At 47.7% G+C, this 26,733-nt stretch overlaps 1 protein-coding gene across 1 annotated transcript; it reads left to right on the top strand.

The window, feature by feature from the left end:
- TMEM38A (transmembrane protein 38A) lies at positions 1–26,497 on the top strand. The gene is given in 6 exon segments (NM_001083463.1): positions 1–136; positions 19,106–19,262; positions 19,487–19,671; positions 22,100–22,187; positions 24,017–24,134; positions 24,903–26,497. Coding segments are annotated over 6 exon segments (900 nt in total). The 5' UTR covers positions 1–12; the 3' UTR covers positions 25,131–26,497.
- Positions 26,498–26,733: the final 236 nt, after the last annotated feature.

The following is a 26,733-nucleotide window of genomic DNA, read 5'->3' as shown; positions in this document are numbered from 1 at the left end:
CCGGTGGGCGCCATGGAGCTGCTCTCGGCGCTAAGCCTGGGTGAGCTTGCGCTCAGCTTCTCGCGGGTGCCCCTCTTCCCTGTTTTCGACCTTAGCTACTTCATCGTCTCCATCCTCTACCTCAAGTATGAGCCAGGTGAGCCAGGGCCGGGGTGCTGAAGAGGGCTGGCATTACGGGGCGGGAGACGGAAGGAAACCCAGGGGTCTGGAGGAGGGGAAAGGCCTGGATCGTGGGGAAACAGTCCCAGGGGTCGGTTCGGGGACGCCGGCAGGTTCTGGTATCGTGGGGGCGGGCAGAGGGGACAGATGTGAGCGAGGGCAAGGAGAGAAGCCCCTGGGATTGTGGGGCTGGGGGAGGGGAAGCAGATGCAGGAGAGGAACGTGATTGTTCAGAGGAATGGGGAACAGGTGCTGGGGAGGATGCGGGGAGAGAGAAGGTCAAGGATCCTGGCAGGAGGGGGTCGGATGAACTTGGGCGAGGGGCTAGGTCGTGGTGAGGGCGCAGGCAGGGGTCGGCTCTGCTGGCCAGGTCACAAGTCCTGGCTGCCTGCAGCCCTGACCTCTCTCCTTGCCCTTGGCGCCGGGAGCCAAAGCCGCAGCTGAGTGTCTATATAAGGGCCGGCAGTGCTGGGGGCTGTGATCAGGTTCAGAGAAAGTGACACCGATGTCGCTTCCCTGCTGTGGCTCTGGGGCAACCTCTTCTCCCTTTGCCTGGGCCGAGGCTGTGCTGGAGCCCAGCGGGAATTCTTCCAGCTCTGGCCAGGATCCTTTCCACTTCCTGAGCAGGACCGGCCCTAGGGCAGGGTAATTTGGGGTCAGCCTCCTCCCACCGGCTCCAGACCCTTTTGGAGAATCTCTGGGGGAAGACCCAGAGTCTTGGATTTTTTTTTTTTTTTTTTTTTCCAGTAGGGGTAAATGGCCTCCTTAGAATGCAGCCTATTTTTATACAAGGCTTAGGGAGTGTTTCTTATTCATCTCCTCCTGTTTTAATAACTCTAGCACAACAGCAAACTAAAGGGATAATAGAATTTTAGCTTTAGAAAAAAGACCAATCACCTGAAACTTTGTGATCTGTTCTCCCACTTAGATGTAAATTACTCCTGTATCCTCTCAGAAATAGCTTTTCTTTTTTTTTTTTTAAGATGATAAAGATAGCAGCTGCTGCTAAGTCGCTTCAGTTGTGTCTGACTCTGTGCGACCCCATAGACGGCAGCCCACCAGGCTCCCCCGTCCCTGGGATTCTCCAGGCAAGAACACTGGAGTGGGTTGCCATTTCCTTCTCCAGTGCATGAAAGTGAAAAGTGAAAGGGAAGTCGCTCAGTCGTGTGGGACTCTTAGCGACCCCATGGACTGCAGCCTACCAGGCTCTCCGTCCATGGGATTCTCCAGGCAAGAGTACTGGAGTGGGATGCCATTGCCTTCTCCAAAAGATAGATGCTAGTGTACATTAAAGAGAAAAATCAAATTGAAAAGCCTAAAGGAAAAAAGAGATAATTACAGTCGATGTTGTGGCCGCCTTCCAGACCTCACTTCTCTGCTTTTATACCCCTGTGGTTATGGATGTAAATGCGCAGTCTTATGCAAATAGGATCATACTCTGCCTGCAGAGTGTTTCTGTTCTGTTTTATTTTAGCTCGTCCACATGCCAGAGCCTATTTCTTTATAAGGGCTTTTGGAAAGCAGTTACTTTGCAAAGCAAAATAAGCTTTGTGTTGTCTTAGCCTGAACACAGGGCTGTACTTCCTGTCTGCAGATGAATTGCTGGTGGCTCATACCAGGTCTCTTGGGCAAGTACAGAGCCTAGCACACATTGGGGAATCTAAAATTGTGGAGGGCAGGAGCCCGGTAGTGATGTAGGACACAAGTGTCTGGAAGGAAAGCGGTCTCTGGGCTGGCTGGGAGCATGCAGTAGGGGTTGAGACATTCCTGCTGGAGTCATAGAGTAAAACTTCTGGACTTGAAGTGCTGGAGCCTGAAGGTTCTTGAAGGTTGAGAGGGTGCCTTAGAGGCTCCCCGGGGCCCTTCTTCCCCTATCTCATCTCTGCTGCTGCTGCTAAGTCGCTTCAGTCGTGTCTGACTCTGCGACCCCAAAGACGGCAGCCCACTAGGCTCCTCTGTCCCTGGGATTCTCCAGGCCAATTGAGTCAGAAAGTCTGGGATAGTGACCTGGCATGCTCCTGTTTCAAGCTCTTCTCCCCTAGGGATGCTGAGGAAATAGAGGCTAAGCTAATTTACATACGCAATGAACCTGTGGTCCCATAGCTGGAACCCAAGAATGACTACAATTGTTCCGGAGGACTCGCCTACCCTTAGAAAAGGGAGGCATTGGGCTTAGCTATTGAGCCCCCAAGTTTGGTGTTCCTGCTAAGCCTCTGTAAAGGTTTCTTCTCAGAGTCTGTGTGCTGTTTGCAGGGCCAGCTAGAGAATGCATGGGCCCCTAAGAATTTTGTGAACCTGAGAGCCAATCTGGCTTAAGGAATAATCTTCAAACTAGAAGTCAGTTCTGCCTTTAGCAGTGAGTAAACACCAGGCAGGTTGTTTTGCTTACATGAGCATCAGTTTATTCATCTGTGAAATGGGCTCATTGGTACAATAATCTGGATTCCCTTACCTGGCTCTTGTGAAGATCTGTAGAGAACTTGATCAGTAGTCAGGTCTAAGGCACTTGTGAGAGGTAGTAGAATGATTTGTAAGGCATGGGGCAATGTGTTTCCTGGGCTGCAGGCATTTTCTGGGTCAGGCTTTCATGAGAATCCTGAATGAGGATGAAGCACAGCGTGTGGTCCTCACGTGAACAGCATCTGTGACCCCTGAGTTAAGAAATGCAGAATGCCTGACTCCCCACTCAGACCTACTGAGACAGACTCTGCATTTGAACAGGATCCCTGCAAGCATACTAACATTTGAGAAATGATGGACTAAAAGAAGCTGGAGCTCCTCAATAGGGCAGGGAGGGCCAAACCTGACTCACCTCTAAGACCCCTAGCTCTATGCAAGAAGAGAAGAAGAAGCTGTGGATGCTGGCTGCATGATTGAAGGAATGAGTGGATGAATGAATGACAATCAATGGCTACTTTAAGACCTGATCCATGCAAAGAGCCTTCCAGACTAGTGGTTCTCAAGTATGACTACACATTAGAGTCACCTGGAGAGCTTTGAAGATTCTTGTTGTCCAGGGAGTACCCCTTCATCATGAAAATCAGAATTTCAGGGGATGGTACCAGCATCAATATTATAAGTTCCCCAGATGAGATCCAGCTTTCTGCACCAGTGTTTCCCAACCTCAACACTAGTGACAGTTAGAGCCAGATCATCCTCTGTGGTGGGGGCCATCCTGTGAGTTTCAGGATGTTTCACAGCATCCCTAGCCTGACCCACTGGAAGCCAGCAGCACATCCCAATTGTGACATCCAAAAATGTCCCTAGACATTGCCAGTGTCCCTTCAGGGGGGCACAGCTACCTCCAGTTAAGAATCATAAATCTAGACTGAGTCTTAAACTCTCATGCTTCCAAGGGCCTGTCAGGTCACATATAGAAAGCAGTAAGACAGCCAGGTGAGGACAGTCCCCAGGTGAGATCCAGCCACGTGCGTCGCCACCTGATTGGGGCTGGAACTAGCAGAACTAATTTTTCAAGGGAAGCTAGAAATGTGATTTGCAGCTTCCTATGTTTATATGTTGGCTGTTTGAATATCTTTATTCTTTTTTTTTTTTAATTCATAGACAATTTTTTTTAGAGCAGTTTTAGATCCAGAGCAAAAAAATGAAAGTAGTTTTCCATATAGGCTGACTACCTCCTCCACATACAGCCACTCCTACCATTAAGGTTCTGCACCAGAGGGGAGCGTTTGTTATAGTCGATGAACAAACATTATTGTCAACATCATTATTGTCCTATTAGCATTATTGTATTGCATTATCAACATCATTATCAACTGGTCTATAGTTGACATACGGGTTCCTTTGTGTCGTACATTTTATGGATTTTTTACATAGTGACATGTATGCATCATTATGGGGCCTCCCTGCTGGCTCAGTGGTAAAGAATCTGCCTGCCAATGCAGGAGAAGTGGGTTCGATGCCTGGGTCAGGAAGATCCCCTGAGAAGGAAATAGCCAGTATTCTTGCCTGGAAAATCCCATGGACAGAGAAGCCTGGCAAGAGTCAAACAATACTTTCTGTAACTAAAACAACAACAACAACCATCATTGTAGTATTGCACAGAAATGCCTCACTAACCTAAAAATCCCACAAGCTCTGCCTATTCACCTCTCCTGCCTCTTCTCCCCAAATCCCTGACAGCCTCTGATCTTTTTACTGTCTCTATACTTCTGCCTTTCTCAGAATGTCACAGTGTTGCAGTTGTACACTATGTAGCCTTTTCAGGCTGGCTTCTTTCACTGAGCAATATGCATTTAAAGCTCCTCTGTGTCTTTCTGTGGTTTGATAGCCCATTTCTTTTTAGTGCTCAATAATACTCCATGGCATGACCGTTCCAAGGTTTAATTATTCACCTATTGAAGGACATCTTCGTTGGAGTTTGAGCATTTAAAAATTACCTGGGGAGCTCAGCAGAACCACAGTGAGGAAGAAAGCTGAGCACAAAGGCTTGGGGGAGGGAGACTTGTCTTAGAGAAACTGAGCACACCTCCCATGTTCGGACCTCACAGTAAACAGCACAGAAAGGCAGCAGCGCCAAGAGTGCCCTGTGGGGACTCCTTTGGTGATCCAGTGGTTAAGACTCCTTGCTACCAATGCAGGTGGCCTGGATGCAGTCCCTGGTCCAGGAACTAGATCCTGCATGCTGCAACTAAGACCTGGTACAGCAAAAAAAAAGTACACCAGGGAATCTTCTAGCACTCCCCAGCCATCCACAGACAGGACACTAACCCCCAGAGAGGGAATGTGTGGAGCCCATCACAGATCAGAAATAGGGTCAGCATCAGTGCTTCTTCCTTAGGCAGATCTGATTTTTATTATCAGTCCATCCACTAAAATCTCCACCCACAGGTACTTTCCATTTCAGCCCAGTTCCAGAAATAACCCTCACATAATTGCTAAGCACTAAGCTTCATTTCTTTTCATCTTTCACAGATGAAATGAATAATAGCCCTTTGAAATGAGTAATAGCCCTAGGTGACCACCTCACCCAGGTTTGCCCTAGACAGACATCCAAAGCCCCAGAAACCTCTCAGCCCAAGCAAACAGCGACAGTTGGTTGCTCTAGACAGCATCCCCATTCTACAGATGACTAAATCAAGGCCCAGATGGGGAGTGAGCCACCAGAGCTCACCCTTGAGAGGGGAGTGCTTTGGTGGCAAACCTGAAATTGAAACCCACATTCTTCTGCTTCCTGGCACTGCTCTAAGACCCAGCAAAAGAAATCAGAATGAAGCATGGCAAAGGGAAAGAGCCAGGGGGACAGTTTCTCCACCACTGCCTTGCTGTGGATCCTTAGGGCAGACTGTCCCTGCCAGCCTCAGTCTTCTCATGTGGTGATGGGGAGACTCGTCCTGTCTTTCCAGTGTTGCTGGGAGAGTAGTGATAAAGACAAAAAGCTCACAGACATAGAAAACAAAATTGTGATTGCCCAAGCAGAAAGGGGAAGTATAAAATAGGGGTATGGGAACAAGGATACACATGGTTGTGGTGGTTTAGTCGCTAAGTCACGTCTGACTCTTTGGCGACCCTGTGGACTGTAAGCCTCCATGCTCCTCTGTCCATGAGATTTCTTAGGCAAGAATATTGGAATAGGTTGCCATTTCCTTCTCGAGGTGATCTTCCCCACCCAGGGATCGAACCCATGTCTCTTGCATCTCCTGCATTGGCAGGCAGATTCTTTACTACTGAGTCACCAGGGAAGCCACAGATACATATTGCTATATATAAAATAGATAAACAACAAAGCTTTGCTGTATAGCACAGGGAACTATATTCAATATCCAATAATAATCTATAATGGAAAAGAATCTGAAAAAGTATGTATTTATATATGTATAGCTGAATCACTTTGCTATATATCTGAAATTAACATGATATTGTAAATCAAGATCCTACAGTTCAATTTTATTTATTATTTTTTTGGCCACACTACGTGGCTCGTAAGATCTTAGTTCCCTGATCTAGGCCCTTGGTAGTGAAAGCACAGGATCCTAACCACTGGACTGCCAAGGGAATGCCCTTTAATTTTTTTTAAAAAGCATAATTATGGTAATAAACAGCACTGAATCATCAGGATAACTCAGTGAAGGGAATGCTCTCATTCTCCCTTTGACAAAAGAGGAAACAGGCTGGAGGTGAGAGGGGGTGGTGGTCATCTGCCCAAAGCCACTGCAGAGTGAGCCGCAGAGCCAAACCCCAGACGTGTGGCTTTTCTACCAGGCTTCCCCCATAGTGAGGAGCCTACGGAGTTCCTGCAAAACCCAAGCTCCCCACACCCCCACTCCACCTTATCGTCCCAGCAGGCAAAGGAAAGATCCTGGAAAGAATTCAACCTCTGGGGGTTATTTTTAGTTGCAGAGGTATCCATTTCTGCAAAACATGGGGGCCTCACCTGACCCAGCCCCTATAGGACCCACCAGCTGCTCCCAAGGATTAACTCTCAGCTGGCAGCGTTTTAAATAGATGCCCGGGGGAGAGAAGAGGGCACCGGGCTTCATAATGGAGGAGCTTAGTAGATGCAGAGAGGATATACTTTAGGCTTCTGACTTCAGGGTGAGATGGAGGAGGGAAAATTTGATTCCAACCCCTGATAGGAGTTAGGCAAAGAAGGGATTAGGGTTCCCACCTGACAGAAGGAAAGAGATGGAGGGAAAAAAAAGATGGTTTGTCCAAGAACATGTGGTTAGTCAATGAGGGTGTAAAAAGAAAGGGAAGTGTGTTGCTGATTTAATCTGAAACGACTTTTATGAGGCAGGTTTCTGATTATAGTATGTATTAGTATATGCCAGAAAATGGATAAATAACTTGTGATCTGTTCCTATGATGGCATATAGTACAGCAGTGGAAATGAATATTCCCCTTGAAAATACTGAGCTCAGTGAAAGAAGCCAGATGCAAAGGGCCATATTATATGAGCCCATCTGTATGGAATGTGGGCCTTCCCCGGTGGCTCGGCGGTAAAGAATCCACCTGCAGTGCAGGAGACTTGAGTTCGATACCTGGGTTGGGAAAATCCCCAGGAGAAGGGAATGACAATCCACTCTAGTATTCTTGTCTGGAGAATCCCATGGACAAGGAGTCTGGCGGGCTACAGTCCATGGGGTTACAAAGAGTTGGACACGACTGAAGCGACGGAGCATGCACGCATATGGAATGTATAAGTTCAAGAACCACCTTCATCACTTGAAAAGGAAACTCCAGTCCCCGTTAGCAGTCGCTCCCCACCCCCTCCTCAGTCCCTGCGTTCTGTCTCCATGGCTTTTCCTTTCCTGGATATTCCACATCAGCAGGGTCACAATGTGCGTTGTGCCGTGCCTGGCTTCTTTCACGTGGCGTGTTTTCAGGATTCACCCCTGTTGTAGCACCTGTCAGTGCTTCATTTCTTTTCAGGGCTGAATAGTACTCCGTTATGTGGATGGACCACATTTAGTTTATTCGTTCATCTGCTGATGGACGTTTGAGTGGCTTTCACCTTTTGACAATTGTGAATAGTGCTTCTGTGAACATGACCTTTTAAGAGTCTTCTAGAACCTATTGGTGGGTTGTTGTGCATAAAACCGTGTGCTGCCCCACCCTAGGCTGTGAGACCTCCTGTTCCTAGGTCCCCATTCACAACTACTGGGGAGGGGGCAGGTAGTGGGGGCCCCCCAGGGGGCTTGGTGTGATAAGGCAGGAGAGCACCAATCCCAGTTCACAACCATTGGGGAGGGGCAGGCAGTGGGGGGCTCCCAGGGGGCTTGGTATGATAAGGCAGGAGAGCATCAATCCCCGTTTACAACTATTGGGGAGGGGCAGGCAGTGATGAAATATTTCAAACATACAGAATATGCATGACACAGATACCTCTGTGTTCGCTACACACTTACCAGATGTAAACATAGATTTGCTTCAGATCTTTCTTTTTTTTTAAAGAAATAGTGACAAAGCCAGTCCCCTCCCTTCCCCTCTTTCCCTCTCTAGCTATGTTGTTGTTCAGTCGCCAAGTCGTGTCTGACTCTTTGTGACCCCATGGATTGCAGCAAGCCAGGCTTCCCTGTCCTTCACCATCTCCTGGAATTTGCTCAAATTCTTGTCCATTCAGTCAGTGATGCTATCCAACCATCTCATCCTCTGTCACCCGCTTCTCCTCTTGCCTTCTGTCTTTTCCAGCATCAGGGTCTTTTCCAGTGAGTCAGCTGTTCGCATCAGGTGGCCAAAGGATTGGAGCTTCAGCACAGCATCAGTCCTTCCAATGAATATTCAGGGTTGATTTCCTTTAGGATTCAGTGGTTTGATCTTGCTGTCCAAGGGACTCTCAGGAGTCTTCTAGATATGATCACTGCCCTAAAATCAGCCTATATTATTCCCATGCCTGTGTGCATACCTTCACCGATGTACATATGTCTATGGACTGCATGGAGCAGTTTGTGTTGTTTTACATATATATTATACATAGAATGTACATAAACATATCATTTTGCAACCTAACTTTTTTATTCAGCAGCAGCCTTATGGGATTTATCAGTATTGATGCATCTGGAGTAGGGGTTCTCAGCCAGAAGATCTGTCCTCTGGGGATGTTTGGCAATATCTGGAAACATTTTTGGTTGTCACAACCAGGGTGAGGTGGTGGTTTATGCCCACCACACTAGAAGTGTCTTGACTCTTTGCGACCCTATAGATTATAGCCCGCTAGGCTCCTCTGTCCATGGGATTTCCCAGGCAGGGATACTGGAGTGGGTTGCCATCTTCTTCTTCAGACTGGGGGTGGGCTATTAGCATCCAACAAGACAAGGCCCGGGATGCTCCTTGACATCCTACAAGGAGCATCCCGGGCCATCCTACATCCTGTGGAGGGGCCCCACCACAGCAGAGAGTGATCCAACCTCACATGTCAGCAACGCTGAGGCTGAGGAGCTCAGATCTGGATCTAGTGTGTCGCTGGTGTTTGTTTTGGCCACGTCACACGGCTTGCAGGATCTTAGTTTCCCAGCTTGGGATTGGAGTCCTAACCACTGGACCACCAGAGAGTTCCCTAACTGGTTCATTTTTGTTCTTAAGGTTTATTTATTTGTCTATTTTTGGCTGCACTGACTCTGTTGCTGCAGGTGAGCTTTCTCTAGTTGCAGTGAGCAGGGAGGCTACCCTTCATTGAGGTGTTGGGTTTCTCACTGTGGGGGCTTCTCTTGTTGCAGGACCCAGGCTCGAGGTGTGCAGGCTCCGTAGCTGTGGCACACAGGCCTAGTTCCCCTGTGGCATGTGGAAGCTTCTCAGACCGGGGATCGAACCCTTGCCCCTGCATTGGCAGTGAATTCTTAACAACTGGACCACCAGGGAAGCTCCTTGTTCACTTAAAAATAACTACTCTGTGGTACTCCATTTTGTATGACTCTGTGTTCACTCACTCAGTCATGTGTGACTCTTTGCTGCCCCATGGACTGTAGCCCGCCAGGCTCCTCTGTCCTTGGGATCTGCCAGGCAAGAGTACTGGAGTGGGTTGCCATTTCCTACTCTGGGGAGAGGGGGATCTTCCTGACCCAGGAATCAAGCCCACGTCTCTTGTGCCTCCTGCATTGGCAGGTGGATTCTTTACCACTAGCACCGCCTGGGATGCCCTTTGTGTGGCTCACCCCTTACCAAGAATCAGTAGACTCTGCTTTTCTCCTGCTGCCACGGTGTGGCAGCGAAATGTGTCCCCACCCCCATGTCTCTTTGTTCACGTGCGTGAGTTTCTCTCTTGGGCAAATAGTGAGGAATGGAATTGCTGGGGCCAAGTGACTCACAGGTGACTCGTTTCCTCAGTGTTTCCAAATTGCCTCTCAGCTGGTTCTGCCTATTGATCCTCCCAACTGTGTACCTGCAAGGGAAATGGGCTTTTTTCCTCTGTAGGAGGGGCCGATATTCCCCTCCCCAACCTTCTCTCTGAGGTTCACTGATCTGAAAAGAAGGCAGCTCCTTCTATAGAGTAGAGTGAATTCCATGTTTCTTTCCCCAACATGAGCTTAGAACACTGGACACAGGACCCGAAAAGAGGCTTGGATGCTGACAGTGTATTGTTCAGGTTTTGTGTGTGTGGGTGTGTGTATTTCTTTGTTTCTAAGATGTTTTTGATGTGGACCAATTTTTAAGTCTTTATTGAACTTGTGACAATATTGCTTCTGTTTTTTATGCTTTGGTTTTTTGGCTGAGAGGCATGTGGGATCTTAGATCCTGACCAGGGATTGAACCCCCACCCCCTGCATTGGAAGGAGAAGTCTTACCCACTGGACCCCCAGGGAAGTTCCCTGAACACTGTATCTTGTGCCGAGTGTCCCTTAGCTCTTAGCTTCCCTCTCTCCCCTTCTGACCTTCTCCCATGCACTCTCTTTGCCTGGATCATCTTCTCTCTTCCACCCCTCATCCTCTAGGAAATCCTTGCTCATTGTTCAGATCTCAGGTTAAGCTGCTGCTGCTGCTGCTAAGTCTGACCTCCTCAGTTAAGACAGTTGCTGAATTAAACCCTTCAAAGCACCATGTGCCTCTCCTTTATGAGTTTTAACCTCCATTTGTGGAATTATTTAACCATTTTGCCTCCCTACCAGACTACGGACCCCACAAAGGTAACCCCTGAACCAGCTCTTGCTATAGCTGTTTCTCTGGTGCCCAGCAAGAGCCTGGCACATGGTCAGAACTCATAAATCCTCACTGAAGCCTGGGTGATCTTGAGAAAGCCACTCAAGATCTGTTGCCTCTTCTGTCCGGTGCTATGTTAGTCTCCTAGGGCTGCCATAATGAATGACCACAAACCAGAGGGCTTGAAACAACAGACATTTATTCTTTCCGTGTTCTGAAGGCTAGAGTCCAAAGTCAAGGTGTCTGGGTCCTTCTAGACACTCAGGAGAGGAACCATTCATGCTTCTCTCCTGGTTTCTGGTGTCTTCCAGCCATCCTTGGCATTCTTTGGCTTATACACAAATCACTCCAATCTTTGCCTCTGACCTCATATGGCTTTTTTAAAAATTATTTTATTATTCTTATTTTATTTAGTTTTTGGTCATGTGGCATGTAGGATCTTGGTTTCCTGACCAAGGATCAAACCTGCACCCCGTGCATTGGAAGCATGGAGTTTTAACCACTAGACATCAGGGAATCCCCCTCATCTGGCTTTTTGTATAAATTTCCTTTGGCTGCCATAATGAAGTACCACAGACTGGGTGGCTTACAACAGAAATGTATTGTCTCACGATTCTGGAAGCTGGAAATCCAAAATCAGGGTGTCAGCAGGGTCATCCTCTCTGATGGTTCTAGGAAGGAAGCTTAGGAAAAGCTTCCGGAGGTGGCTAGCGTCCTTGAAGTTCCATGACTTACAGCTCCATCAGTGCAGTCTCTGCCTCCTTGTTTATACAGCCTTCTCCTCTGTGATCCATCTCCTCTTATCAGGAACACCAGACACTATTAAGGCCCACATAATGATTTCATCTTAAATTAATTACATCTGCAAAGACCGTATTTCCAAATAAGGCCCCATTCACAGATACCAGGGGTTAGGACTTAAACATATCTCTTTGTGAGTTTAACTCCTAACACCTTCTTATCTGTGTCTACATCTCCTTTTCTGCCTTTTACAAGAACACTCATTGGATTCAGGACAAACCCAGATGCTCCAGTATGATCTCATCTTGAGACCCTTACCTTAATCACATCTGCAAAGACCCTGTTTCAAATGAGGTCACTTTCTGGGGTTCTGATGGACATGAACTTGAGGGGAGAAGGGAGTACTGGTCCCTCCTGTAACTCACTGTAGGTAGGGATATCAATCCCTATGTTACTTGGGGTGGAAGCCTGGGGTGTGAGGCTGAAGCCTTGAGGATGCTAAGAAGGTATGTAGTTACCTAGGATACAATAGTAGGGACAGGGGAGCCTGGTGGGCTGCCCCCTATGGGGTTTTACAGAGTTGGACAGGACTGAAGGGACTTAGCAGCCCAGGATACAATAGTAACTCAATTAAAACAAGGAACTCAGTAAGTAAAGAGAGCAGGGGAGGTTGTTGTTATAATGTAACTAAAAGTGCCCAACATAACTGCAATGCTTAAGAGTGTTCAGTCCACATTTGCTAGAATGTAACAATTATTATTAGCTACCATGTATCAGGACAGTGCCCAGCATGGAGGAAGGGAGGAGGCTGGGATGGAGGGTTCCACAGCAGTTAAGATGGCTAAGGTCCTTGTACTCACCGAAGGATTACGATCAAGTCAACTTGATGGGGGTGCTTCCCGGGTGGCGCTAGTGGTAAAGAACCTGCCTGCCAATGCAGGAGATATAAGAGATATGAGTTCAATCCCTGGGTTGGGAAGAATCCCTGGAGGAGGGCATGGCAACCCATTCCAGTATTCTTGCCTGGAGAATTCTATGGACAGAGGAGCCTGGTGGGCTACAGTCCATAGAGTTACACAAAGTTGGACATGACTGAGTAACTTAGCATGCATGCATGCAACTTGTTGAGTGTATCAACAGTATATAGTTATTTATATCAAAAGCTTCACACTTAGTACATGGCCTAAAGAGGTCAAGCCTTCAGATTTGACAATTTTACATTTTTTATTTATTTTTATTTCTTGGGCTGCACTGGTCTTTGTTGTAGCATGCAGGCCTCTCTAGTGGCAGCACATGGGCTTCTCTCTAGTTGTGACCTGCAGGCTCAGCAGTCGCAACACACAGGCTTAGTTGCTTCAAGGCATGTGGGATCTTAGTTCCCTGACTGGGGATTGAACCCTCATCCCCTGTACTGGAAGACAGATTCCTAACCACTGGACCACCAGGGAAGTCCTAGATTTGACAATTTAGAGACAAAAGTCATCCAATCTCTAGATATAAAGAGAAACTTTCCCTTCAAAATCCCCAGAGCTGGACTGACTATATCTTTTGATTAGTCTCCTGATTAACAGATCATATATTGTAACCTTGTTATCTCACATCCACATTGAGTGGAGTTTTCATTGGATTTAAGTAAACCATTTAAAGAGAGCTACTGGGGGAATACTACTCAGCCATAAAAAAGAATGAAATCATGCCATTTTCAGCAATGTTGATGGACCTAGAGATTATCATACTAAGTGAAGTAAGTCAGAATGAAAAAAACAAATACCATATGATATCATTTACACATGGAATCTAAAATATGACACAAATAAACTTAGCTACAAAACAGAAAAAGACACCCATAGAGAACAGACTTGTGGTTGCTGGGGTGGTGGGGGAGGGAAGGAATGGGAATTTGGGATAAACAGATGCAAACCATAGGCGGATGAATGTGTATATATATATATATATATACACACACGATGGATAAACAACAAGGTCCTACCATATAGCACAGGCAACTCTATTCAGTATCCTATGACAAACCATAATGGGAATGGATATGAAAAGGACTGTATGTGTATACATAACTGAATCACTTTGCTGTACAGCAGAAATTAACACCACCTTATAAATCAACTATACTTTGATAAATTTAAAAATAAAATTTACAAAATAAATAATAAAGACAGTCATTGGTACCACCTCTGGCTATGAGAGCTAAGTAACTGTGTCTTACAACTTCATTCTAAATTCATTCTCTGGAAGATGAAGCTAGTGGGGGAGGGAAGGAATCAAGATGATGAACTAAGTTGTCACACCAGAAGACACCTGAGTTCCAAGCTGGGGGGGTGGTAACTGGAAGATTATGACAATAACAGTATAAAGATAGACCTGAACTATTTCAAAAGATTTGCGAGACTTTCAGTGGGTAGTACAAAGTGTACAGTTTGACTAACAGACATCAGTCTTGTACCTCTAGTGGTTTTGTAAACATGTTTTTAAAGAACTAGACCCCACACACACACACCTTCATTTTAATTTGGGATCTTAAAATAGCTTTTATCTTGAAAATGTTCAAGACTCATAAGTAATTTATTATTTATTGTGCCTATGCCACACAGCTTGCAGGATCTTAGTTCCCCTACCAGGGATTGAACTCTCCACAGTGAAAGCACCAAGTCCAACCTCTATGCTGTGCTGTGCTGAGTCGCTTCAGCTGTGTCTGACTCTTTACGACCCTATGCACCATAGCCCACCAGGCTCCTCTGACCATGGGATTCTCCAGGCAAGAATACTGGAGTGGGTTGCTGTGCCCTCCTCCAGGGGATCTCCCCGACCCAAGGCTCAAACCCAGGTCTCCTGCACCAGTAGGCGGGTTCTTTACCACTAGCGCCACCTGGGAAGCCCCCCTAACTGCTGTACCACCAGGGAATTTCCAGAAGTTGCAAAAATGAAGCAAAGAGTTTCCAGCTTTCCCAGCTTCATCCAATGACAACATCTTACCTGATGATAGCTCATTATGAAAAAAAAAAAAAAAAAACCTGAAAATTGGGACTTCCCTGATGGTCCAGTGGTTAAGAATCTGTCTTCTTATGCAGAGCATGCAGGTTCAATCCCGGGTCAGGGAACTAGGTCCTACATGCCACAGGGCAATTAAGGCTGTGCCCCACAGCTAACCCCACTGGCTAACCACAGTGAAAGATCCTGTGTTCACAACTATGATCGGACACAACCAAATACATATTAAAAAATAAAAACACTGGAGATTGACACCAGTATTATACCATTAACACCTACTATAGACTTTACTCAGCTGTTTTTCCTTGCACTTTAAAAAAATATAGTCCTTTGAAATTTTTCTTACATGTGTAGATTTGAGTAACCACCACCACAGTCAGGATATAGAATGGTTCTGACACCCCAGGGAAACTCCCTTGTGAAAAGAAAGTGAAAGTCGCTCAGTTGTGTCTCAAGGCTAGAATACTGGATTGGGTAGCCTTTCCCTTCTCCAAGGGATCTTCCCTACCCAGGAATCGAACCCAGGTCTGCCGCATCGTGGGTAGATTCTTTATCAGCTGAGCCACAAGGGAAGACCAAGAATACTGCAGTGGGTAGCCTATCCCTTCTTCAGCAGATCTTCCTGACCCAGGAATCAAACCAGGGTCTCCTGCACTGTAGGCAGATTCTTTACCAACTGAGCTATCAGGGAAACCCCCTATAATTAGATCTTCTTTAGAAGCCTAACCTCTGGTAACCACTGATCTGCTCTCTGCCACTCATCACTATGGTTTTATCCCATGGAGAATGTTATATAAATGGAATCATTCAGTACATAACCTGAGACTGGCAGTTTTCACTGAGCATTATACTCTTGAGATCTGTTCAGATAGTTTTTGCATCCCTGGTTCATTCCTGTTTCATTATTGAATAGTATTCCATGGTACAGATATACCAGGGTTTGTTTATCCATTCACCCATTAAAGCCATTTAATTGTTTACAAATAAAAACTGCTATGAACATTTGTATGCATGACTATGTGAATACCAGATTCTCCTTTTCAAACAAAATCTTATGCCAGAGTCTGAGATGAAGCAGTAAATGAAATTGTGCTCCATTTTAACTCCAGCATACCCACCTGATTTCTCTTTTGCTCCTGCAAACCCTCACGGTTCCCAGGAACACAGTTTGAAAACCCTTGCTCTTGGGAGCCCAACTTCTCAGCCATGGATGGAAGGTTTTGGGTTATCAGGGCTGCAGGATGTCAGAACATGGACCAGCTCATTCCCCTATCTCTGTGTGCTCGACTATGTTGCACAGAAGAATCACTCAAGAGCGTTAAAAAATCCACAAGCCCAGCCACACCCCAGAACCACCAACCAAGACACTTGGCTGGGGCAGAGGGATCAGGTGTTTGTAAAGTCCCCAGGTAATCCTGATGTATAGTCAAGGTGGAAACTAACACACCGAGCCATCTTCCTTAAGGATAGGGTCCCTGTTTCTATTTGCTAAGTAAGTCCATTGTTTCACATTTTCTTTCTTGGGTTGAATAAGAAGACTCAATTAGTATCATTTGTGTGTGTATGTATCTTCAGCTGTGGGCTTCCCTAGTGGCTCAGTGGTAAAGAATCCACCAGCCAATGTAGGAGACGCGGGTTTGATCCCTAAGTCAGGAAGATCCCTCGGAGAAGGAAATGGCAACCCACTCCAGTATTCTTGCCTGGGAAATCCCACGGACAGAGGAGCCTGGTGGGCTTACAGTCCATGGGATCACAAAAAGAACTGGAGGTGACTGAGTGACCAATAACAAAGCAATGATCTTCAGTCGCAGAAACTGTGAAATATATTGCATCTTTTCTTTGCTGGCCTTTTTTTTTTTTTAACAGCTTTATGGAGGTATAATTCTTGTACCACCCATTTAAACCATCCCATTCACTGGTTTTGAGCATATTCACAGCATTGTGCAACCATCACCTCTCAAAGAAACCCGGATCCTTGAGTTCTTACCTTCCCACCGCCCGTCCCCTCCATCCCTAAGCAACCACTAAGCTACTTTCTCTTATTCGATGTGAAAAAATTGCATAAAGTACCAATAGCGTGGAGTCCACAGGGGAGTGGAAGTCCTCAGGAGTGACTGGCTCCGTAGAGCCAGGAAGCCTTCCTGGAGGAAGTGACATTTGTGCTTGGCCCGTTTTGCTTTGTGTCTTTGTCCCTTCTATGCTGCTAATAGGGTTGCTCTCTCTCCCTCCCCACTCTGTCGGTATAATTCTATAGTCAAGGACTCCCTTATCCAGCTTTGCTCATTGCTCTTTCTGCACCCTTCCACACACATGGGCCTGTCTGCACTGTCCGTCTTGGTACCAGTATCTGGTGACTTCCCTCTGCCCTGATGGCACTCTCCCAATAAGACAAGACTTGGAAGCAGGACTTCAGATTCTCCTTTCAAATTTCTTCTGTACCTTCCTATCTGGGGCCAGTCAAAGCAAGTAAACCTTCTCCATAAGAGCACAACTCAACAACAGAGGGACAGCCCAGTTTTTTCAAAAATGCACAAAGGACTTGAATAGACATTTCTGCAAAGAAGATACTGTAATGACCAATAAGGACCTTCCCTGGTGGTCCAGTCGCTAAGACTCTGTGCTCCCAATGCAAGGAGTCTGGATTCAATCCCTGGTAAGGGAGCTAGAGCCACACGCTGCAACTAAGACACAGTACAGCCAAATAAATAAGTTAAAATATTTAAAACAATGGTGGTGCAGAGAAGAAAAAAAAAAGACCAATAAGCATTTGAAAAAAGAACTCAGTATCACCAGTCATTAGGGAAATGCAAATCAAAACCACAATGAGATACCACCTCCCACCCATCTAGATAGCTATTCCTAAAAAACAAAACAGTAAGTGTGACCCAGGAGGTGGAGAAGTTGGAACTCTTGTGCATTGCTGGTGGGAATGTAAAATGGGGTGGTTGCTGTGGAAAACAGTGGGAAAGTTTCTCAAAAAGTTAAAAATGGAATTAACCTTTGATCTGGCAAATCCACATCTGGAATTATACCCCAAAGAATTGAAAGCAGGAACTCACATATATTCATATGCTCTTGTTCTTAGCTGCCATATTCATAATAGCTAAAGGATGTAAGCAACCCAAATGTCCACTGACAGATGAATGGATATGCAGAATGTGGTAGACGCACTCAAGGAAATATTACTCATTCTTAAAAAGGAAGAAAACTCTGACACATCCTATGACATGGATGACCCTTGAGGATTTTATGCAAAATGAAAGGATCCAGTCACAAAAATGCTGTATGATTCCACTTACTTGAGGTCTCTTGAATAGTCAAATTCACAGAGATGGAAAGAAGAGTGGTGGGCGTCAGGGGCTGGAATGAAGGGGGAATGGAGAGTTAATGTTTGATAGGCCAGAGTTTCAGTTTTGCGAGGTGAAAAAGCTATCAATATGAATGATGGGGGTGGTTGTGCAATAACATAGATGTGCTTAACGCTATTGAACCATACCTTTAAAATGGTTAAAGTGACACATTTTATGTATATTTTACCACACCCACTTATTTTTTCTTTTAAATAAGGAAAGACCAAATGTACAGGCGTAGGCTTACAGGAATCTTGGCATCCTCCCAAGGCTGCATCAGATGTTCTCAGCTGCGTGTTGCCCTCTTCAAGCTTTAGTCTCCTCATAATTCCCTGGTGGTCCAGTGGTTAAGACTCCACGCTTCCACTGTAGGGGGCACGGGTTCAATCCCTGGTCAGGGAACTAAGATCTCATGAGCTGAGAGGCATGGCCAAGCGAAACAAAACAAGTTTCAGTCTCCTTGGGCAGGATAATAACAGTGATCACTTGGCTGCAGTCATCAATGAGGATTTAATGAGTCCTTCCTATAAATTCTAAAACTCAGTGTCTGAGAGGGCTTCCCTGAAAGCTCAGTGGTAAAGAATCTGCCTGTGATGCAGGAGACCTGGGTTTGATCCCTGGGTTAGAAACATCCCTTGTTGAAGAAAATGGCAGCCCACTCCAGTATTCTTGACTGGAAAAATCCCGTGGACAGAGGAGCCTGATGGGCCACAGTTTGTGGGATCACAAGAGCCGAACACAACTTAATGAGTAAACCACCACCATCACCACCTCGGACCCAGGAATGCTTGCTAAATATGAAAGTGAAAGTGAAGGTCACTCAGTCGTGTCTGACTCTTTGCAACCCTATGGACTTTACAGTCTATGGAATTCTCCAGGCCAGAATACTGGAGTGGGTAGCCTTTCCCTTCTCCAGGGGATCTTCCCAACCCAGGGATCAAACCCGCATTGTAGGTGGATTCTTTACCAACTGAGCTATCAGGGAAGACCTGCTAAATATGATTTGTTTTAATTATCATCCTCTCTGAGCTCAGAGGAAAGAGCCCCAACCTGGTTCTGCCTTCTCTCTGTGTGATCTCAGACACATGTACAGTCTCTCTGAGCCTTGGTTCTTCCTCTGTAAATGGACGAACTGCAAGGCTTTGGGCGGACACTCTGAGAAGGTGGCTGAATTAGGATGGGCTGGTCAGAGGGCATGATGGTGAAGCATGCCCTCAGCGCCCTGGTGATGGTGGGGACACCCCCGTACCCCTCAGGAGCAGTTGAGCTGTCCCGGCACCACCCCATGGCATCCTGGCTGTGTGCCATGCTGCATTGCTTTGGGAGTTACATCCTGGCTGATCTGCTCCTTGGGGAGCCCGTGATCGACTACTTCAGCAACAACTCCAGCATCCTGCTGGCCTCAGCAGTCTGGTGAGCGTCACGGGTCCGGCGGGATGTGGGAGAGCAGAGCAGGCGGGCAGGGCGATCCCACCACCCGGGAGGTGGGAGGAACTAGGACCTGCCAGCCAAACCTTCACAGTTAGCCCTGACTCACCACCCTCTCCGCCCAGCTGTCCTGAGTCTGGACACAACCTCGTCTCCAGGGGCCCCCAGGGTCTAGCTCCCCGCTGATGCTTGGCATTCTCTCCCCAAAGGTACTTGATTTTCTTCTGCCCCCTGGACCTCTTTTACAAGTGTGTCTGCTTCCTGCCAGTGAAACTCATCTTTGTGGCTATGAAGGAGGTGGTGAGAGTTCGCAAGATCGCCGTGGGCATCCATCACGCCCATCACCACTACCACCACGGGTGGTTCGTCATGATCGCCACCGGGTGGGTCAAAGGTAAACAGGACCATGGCCAGAGCAAAGGGAAGCCACCCCACTGAGAACCCCTTCTCTCAGCCATCTTATCCAATCCCATGTGAGAGCTAAGACCCCATATGCCTTGGGACCAAAAATCAGAACAGTAGAAGCAGTATTGTAACAAATTCAGAAGAGATTTTTTTTTTAAGTAAGTAGGACAATGAAACATTGATAGCTAATGTCTCTGGAGAAAGCTTTCTCAGCTGCGCCCTACTCACACGTGGGGCTGGACCCTTCTGTGTGTGGAGGCCGTCCTGTGCATTGTAGGGTGTTGAGCACATCCCTGGCCTCCACCCACTCGATGCCTGTAGCACCTACCATCAGTGCAACAACGAGAAATGTCTCCAGACGTTGTCAAGTGCCTCACAGAGAGGAAATCATACCCCTGTTAAGTTTTGTGGACTATGGCCCTTTTGCCAGCCCAGTAAAGCCTACAGACCTTTTTATGTTTTCTTAAGTGCATAACATAAAATATATAGGAGAATAAAGGAAACCTAATCTTTTAAAGTAGTTATAAAGTGTTTTAAAATAGGCTTTAGTAGTTTTATGCCTATTTGTTATTGCTGTTTGTTGTTTAGTCACTCAGTCGTGTCTGACCCTTTTTTGATCCCATGGACCATAACCCACCAGGCTCCTCTGTCCATGGGATTCCCCAGGCAAGAATACTGGAGTGGGTTGCCATTTCATTCTCCAGGGGATCCTCCCAATCTAGGGATCAAACTTGTGTCTCCTGCATTGGCTGGTGGATTCTTTACCACTGAGCCACGTGGGAAGCCCTTTATGCATATTTACTATTGATTAAATAGCAGACTTTCCACTGACTTCTAATAAGTCTCATGCTCTTGGAGCAGTGTTGAGCACAAATGGTATTTGAAATCATCTACAACAATGATAATGTGAAAAGAAAAAAATCCATTAGTTCTGTTGATGACAGTCATAGACTTGCAAATCCTGCCGAGGTAATTGCCTCCCTTCATGATAAAAGGAAAGGCTGTGTTTCAGTGAAGGTTGTGAAAATGAATATGTAATTCTGTTTCCTCTCTGGGTTCCTAGACTCTAGGTTAAGATCGCTAAACCAGGGTAAGTTTTGAGTTGAGCTCATTGTGCCTCTTACTTGACCTTCTTTAGCAGAAAGTTAGCATCACCCCTTTCTACTGACGAGGGGAATGAAATGACTTCCCCAAGGTCATGAGGCTGTGGGGGCACAGATGGGGTTTGAGGCCATGTCCTCTGAATGCAACATTCACATTCGTAACTATTTTGAAGCCCCCCTTTTCCCCCTCCTCCATCTATGCTAAGAGGCAGACCGAGATAGACATTACGACCAAAACAAAAAGTTACTAAAATTACATAGGGACAGTTTATAATGGTGGGTCAGTCCACTAGGATGATATAACCATTATAAACAATTATCACCTAAAAACAGAGAACCAAAATACATAAAGCAAAAACCGAGAGACGTTAAAGGAGAAACAGACAATTCAACAGTGTTAGTTGCAGAGGTGAACCAGGGAGTGACGAGAAGGCAGGGAGAGAAGGCTTGAGCAGGTGCTGAATACCACTAAGCTCTGTGTTCCTGTTTCCTGACAACCAAAGTGGGTACTCCCAAATGCCTGGGAGTACCCTCCAGCGAGCCAGTGTCCTGAGGCACCTTTGACGCTTAGGGCTGGATCACGCTCTGGTGGGGGCTGCCCTGTGTGTTACAGGATGTGCAGCATCTCTGGCTTCAACCCGCTAGTTGCCAGTAGCAGCTCCCTCCCCAGTGGTGAAGTAAAAAATGTCTACAAATATTGCCAAATGTCTCTTTGGGGCAAAGACACCCCAGAAGCAAACTCCTGGGCCAGTGGTACATATTGGGCACCCCAGTTGGCACAACCACTCCTTCAGTGAGTGTCTAAGCCTCTTTAGCCAATACATTTGGAGTAAATGGGAAGATTCTTCTAGAAATTCAACCAAAAATCTTGATATGGGTCTCCTTATTGTCTCTCTAGGAAGCCTATACTAAAGAGAAAGGTCCCCAGGGGTATAACATGCCTTCCAGAGGGCAAGTGGCTCAAGAAAGGTTGAAAGCTCAGAACCCAAGGCGGGAGAGGCTGGGGTGCCTCTTGCACAGTTCAAGGTCCTGGATTGAAAACATCAGGGCAGACAATCCAGATTTGATCAAGACATATCTTGCAGGTGGGATATGACCACCCCACCCCCTCTTACTTCATGCTGGTTTTGCTCTGAATATGCCTTGTGATCCTTGGGAAGACTGTCCCTTCTTGGCCTCAGTTTCCCCACCTGCAACACTTTAGGCTCAATATACCTCTGGAGAAGACTCCAGAAACTTCTTGCTTGGGAATTCAGCCAAGAAGAATGGGAAGCTAGGGGTGGCAGGCTTGTTCAGAAGTACCCTGTCCCATAGGCTCTGGTGTCACCCTCATGTCCAACCTTGAGCAGCTGCTCCGAGGGGTCTGGAAGCCAGAGACCAACGAGATTCTGCACATGTCCTTGTGAGTATCCCATCTCCCCCACCCCCTGGGCCTGACCCTGGGTTGGATACTCTGGTAACTTAGGAGCCTTGGTTCCTTAATTCTCCTTCCAGAAGCTTCCAGAGGCCATGGCTGGGGGACCTCAGAGGCAGAGCCTTGATACTACTCAGAGGGTAGGCAGAGCTTCAGGGAGATAAGACACTCCTTCTTCTCCCATGTAATGGGTTTTGAAGATTGAGTAGGAGTTTTCTGGCAAAGAAGGAGACTCTGGAGAGAGGCCAGTGCTTCTGCCAACTATCAAGTCAGAAAAGATTCTGCCTGGTTCTTCAGGGCCAGGGTACAGATTTTGGGTGGGAAGTGAGGGTGTGATGGGGAGTGTGGCTGGGGTTAGGTGGAGAACAAAGGGTAAGACCAGATGGTCATATACAGGACTCAACCAAGGACCCCATGAGGCATTAAGTCTAGTACATTTTTAAAAGACCTGAAAGGATCAGGCTAGTTAAATTTTCTTCCATAAAGCTGTTGCCATTAAAATATGACAACATTAAAAGACTCACCCGTGTGCCAATGATGCTTTTGAACTGTGGTGCTAGAGAACACTCTTGAGAATCCCTTGGACTTCAGGGAGATCAAACCAGTCCTAAGTCAGAAAGGAAATCAACCCTGAATATTCACTGGAAGGACTGATGCTGAAGCTGAAGCTCCATACTTTGGCCACCTGATGTGAAGAGCTGACTCATTGGAAAGACCCTGACGCTGGGAAAGATTGAAGGCAGGAGGAGAAGGGGATGACAGAGGACGAGATGGTTGGATGACATCACTGACTCAATGGACATGAGTTTGAGGAGATAGTGAAGCACAGAGGAGCCTGGCATGCTGCAGCAGTCCATGGGATTGCAAAGAGTCGGACACAATTTAGCAACTGAACATCAACAACATCTGCCAGTGAAAACTACCTCCCATGTCGTATGTTGCAAAACATGGCATGATCTCATTTTATCCTCATGAGAGGTGTGTTCACACACTCAGCTCATGGGCAAGTCAAAATATCGGAAGCCTATTCTTCAAAGAAGAAAAGGAAAATCAATAAAAATTGTGTGTTATAATCCCACATTCCAGGGGAGTGCATCGTTCAGGAGTCCCCAAGACCACTCTCAGGTGCAACGATTTGCTAGGAAGAGGCATAGAACTTGGCCAAGCTGTTATACTTAGGGTTGTAGTTTATTAGAGTAAAAGGGAACATTAAAACTGGCAAAGGCAAAAGGCACGAGGGATAGAATCCAAGGAGAGACCAGGTGCAAGCTTCCAATTGTCCCCTCTCCGAGGAGCTGTGTGGATAGTACCTGTTGCTCCCAGTATCCATGTGTGACTGTGTGTATTTAAGATTGCCAACCAGTAGTGTTCCCTCAAGCCCTGGTGTTCAGGGGTTTTCCTGGAGCTTGGTCACATGGGCCTAACTGACACCCTGGATGGCCAACCTCAGTCTCCAGTCCCTCCAGAGGTTCAGCTGATACCATGTGGCCCTAGACCCCACCCTAAATCACATCGTTATCATCTGGTGTGACCCAGAGTCCCCAGGTGAACAAAGACATTCCGATCAGGCAGAACTTAGTGGGTACCTCTCAGGAGCAGGCCAGAGGAGAGAGCTTTCTTTGCACCAAGTTACCTCTTTACTGCCCAGGGAGGCACTGTCTCGTCTGTGTCACATGGGCATCTTCCCACCGTGCACCCCGGAGAAGCTGGGGTGGGAGCTGGGCACAGCAGGGGCGGGTGGAGAAGGGGCTCTGGGCCAGAGGAACAAAGCCCTGAGCCATGTAGACCCCCCAGATAACCAGAGCCACCCCGTGCAGCCCCACCAAGGCCAGCCTGTATGGAGCCATCCTCTTCACCCTTCAGCAGACCCGCTGGCTCCCGGTGTCCAAAGCCAGCCTCATCTTCATCTTCACCATGTTCATGGTATCGTGTAAGGTAAGTCCTCCTGTCCTGGCTAAAGCTGACCCATGCTTCCTGGGCTGAGGATGGAAAACTTAGGCTGATAGCCTTGGGGGGTCTGGGGAAAGGACAGCCCTAAGGTCGAGGTGTTGGGGGGAGGAGCTTGTCAGCAGGTTCATGCCTGAGAGCAGGGTATGAGATCAGGGTCCAGCAGGTGGGGGTGAGAGTGAGCAGAACAAGGTCTCCCTGGCAGAGGGTCCCATAAGGCCAAGATGGGAGCAGGAGAGTATGGAGTCTGTTTGGAGTATGGGGGCCTGTGCCTTGGGCATGGAGAGTGGGCTGGACCAGGAATGGTGCGAGTTGCAGTCACTTCCTACTCAGGAAAGGTCTTTCAGGGCCACACACCCTTCCCTGCCCCGTGGAGCTGGGGAACTTCATTGCTGGCTCCCTAGGAGGGGACCACACTGAACAGAGGAAGGGAGTGAGTGACCCCAGACCAAGCATAGCTCCTCTCTGATCCCAGGTGTACGTGTGGTGGGTGGGGACATTCCTGGGGAAAAGGCAACCAACTGATTCGGTGTGGCTGGGATTTTAAGCACCAAAATCTTTGCATCCTGGAAATGGCAGGATAGTTGATCACCTTCTTGGGGGTGCATGCCGCCAGAAATCTGAGTCTAGGCTCCCTCTGCCCTTGACCTTTTGACCTTCTCTCTCTATCTCCCCTCCCCCCGCCCCAATCTGCTTCTGCCTCATCCTCCCGCTGGCTCTCTCGCTGTCTCCTGTACCTCTGTCATCCCACCTCAGGTGTTCCTGACGGCCACCCACTCCCACAGTTCCCCTTTTGATGTCCTGGAAGCCTACATCTGCCCTGTGCTGTTTGGGTCGGCCTCGGGGGGCGACCATCACCATAACAACCATGGTGGATCCCAGGGTGGCAGCGGGCCCGGCTCCCCACACTCACCCCTGCCCAGCAAGTCCAAGGAGGAGCTGAGTGAGGGCTCCAGGAAGAAGAAGACCAAGAAGGCAGATTAGGGGGCAGCCCAGGGGGTCTTCAGGGCACCAGGGAGAGGACCCAGACCCAGGACCTGGGCTCCGTTCTCCCCTCTCCAGGCCTCTGCTTCCCTGTCTGCAAACTGGGGCCATCAGCCCGCCCTCCAGGGCTGATGTGGGGGGTTAAATGAGATATGGGGGGTGAAGGGCATTTGTAGGAATGGGGGGTCCCTTTCTTCTTCTGCCAGGTCCCCATAGAGTTACAGCTTTGGGGGAGCGGTCCACAGAATCCCAGCAATCGCTCCAACCAGAAACCTTGGCGGTTATGTTCTTGGTCTTGTTACTCCCTCTCTAAAATGACACCTTGACTCCGAAAGAATGTCAAGCCATGTTGACGCTCATCCATCTGATGGATGTTTACTGTCTGCTGTAAGGTAGCTGCTGTGATCTCCACGTCTCTTCCTATCAACTTCTCCTGGGCATCCCTGGGCAAGCTGCCACCTGCTCTGAGCCCTGCATGCCCATCAGTATAACGGCCCCTCACCCCATTCTGTATACAAGGGCTGCTGTGAGGCTGGATCTGACAAACCAGCTTTGTAAGCTCAGAAGCACAACGCAGTCAGGAGGTGAGGCCTTGATGGGTGTTCATCATGCTTAAAAAACAGTTTTGCAGTTTAGATCTTTTGTGTTTGTGGCTTGGAGAGCCCCACAAGTTACCTGGAACAAAGGAGGCCGTCAGTAGATGTGTCTAGGCCAGACTGGGGAGCCTGGAGGGGTGGGGGAGGCTTGTTCTGATCCTTGGCTTCAGGTTGCCCCCTAAACCAAAGAAATGCAGCTGGCCGGGCGGGGGTGCCAAGATCTGGCTCTAATCCAGGGGCTTCAAGCCCTCACTGTCGGACTCCAGAAGCTCCATGAGACCTCCCTCAGTGCTGGCATCCTTCATTGCCACTCGCTCAGTCATTCAACAAACACTTGCCTACTATGTGCCAAACCTTGTGCTGCTACTGGATGGGCTGGGAACTTGATTCAGGGTGAGCAAGGGGGATGGGAGCTGAGCGCCCCTCCTGGCCACCCTCACCTCAGCCTAGGTCACCAGGGTATTTGACAGGGGTAGGTGGGTTGGGCATGGCCAGTCTCAGGTGGGATTTGGGCCCAGAATTGGCCAGCTTGGGACTGTTCTTTGCATGTGGGTGCTCAGGGCATGCTCAAGGCATCAGCCTGTGGCTGTGTCACATAGGCCTTGGGTTGTTGGGGTCCCAGGTTTTGCCCAATTATTGGGAAAGTGCCTTGGTCTGGTGATGCCCGGGAGCTTGGTGGGTCCTGAGGCTGTAGGGCCCCCAAATTCCTCCTCTTGTATGTCTATCAAGGCTCAGCGTGAAGGATCGGCAAATAAATTTGTTGTGAAAGAATCCTGAAGGCTTGTCTGGTTCCTTCTTGCTCTTTTGGCCTCAGGGCACAACGGGAGTGTGTGAACTTAGAGACACATGGAGGTTGTAGGAGAATGAAGCTCACGGTAGCCCTTAGTCACCAGGGGGAGATGGAGGCGGTGGGTGAAGTCTGTAGGGATTAGGTAGACTTAGGTTTAATCCTCACTGTGCCATTTGCAGGTCATTGGGCTTCCCCTTCTCTAAGCCTGTTTGCTGCT

This window comes from Bos taurus, chromosome 7, assembly GCF_002263795.3.
Source record: "Bos taurus isolate L1 Dominette 01449 registration number 42190680 breed Hereford chromosome 7, ARS-UCD2.0, whole genome shotgun sequence".
NCBI classification, from domain to species: domain Eukaryota; kingdom Metazoa; phylum Chordata; class Mammalia; order Artiodactyla; family Bovidae; genus Bos; species Bos taurus.
The sequence above is the reverse complement of the archived record's forward strand: the minus strand, read 5'-3'. Positions and strand labels throughout refer to the sequence as shown.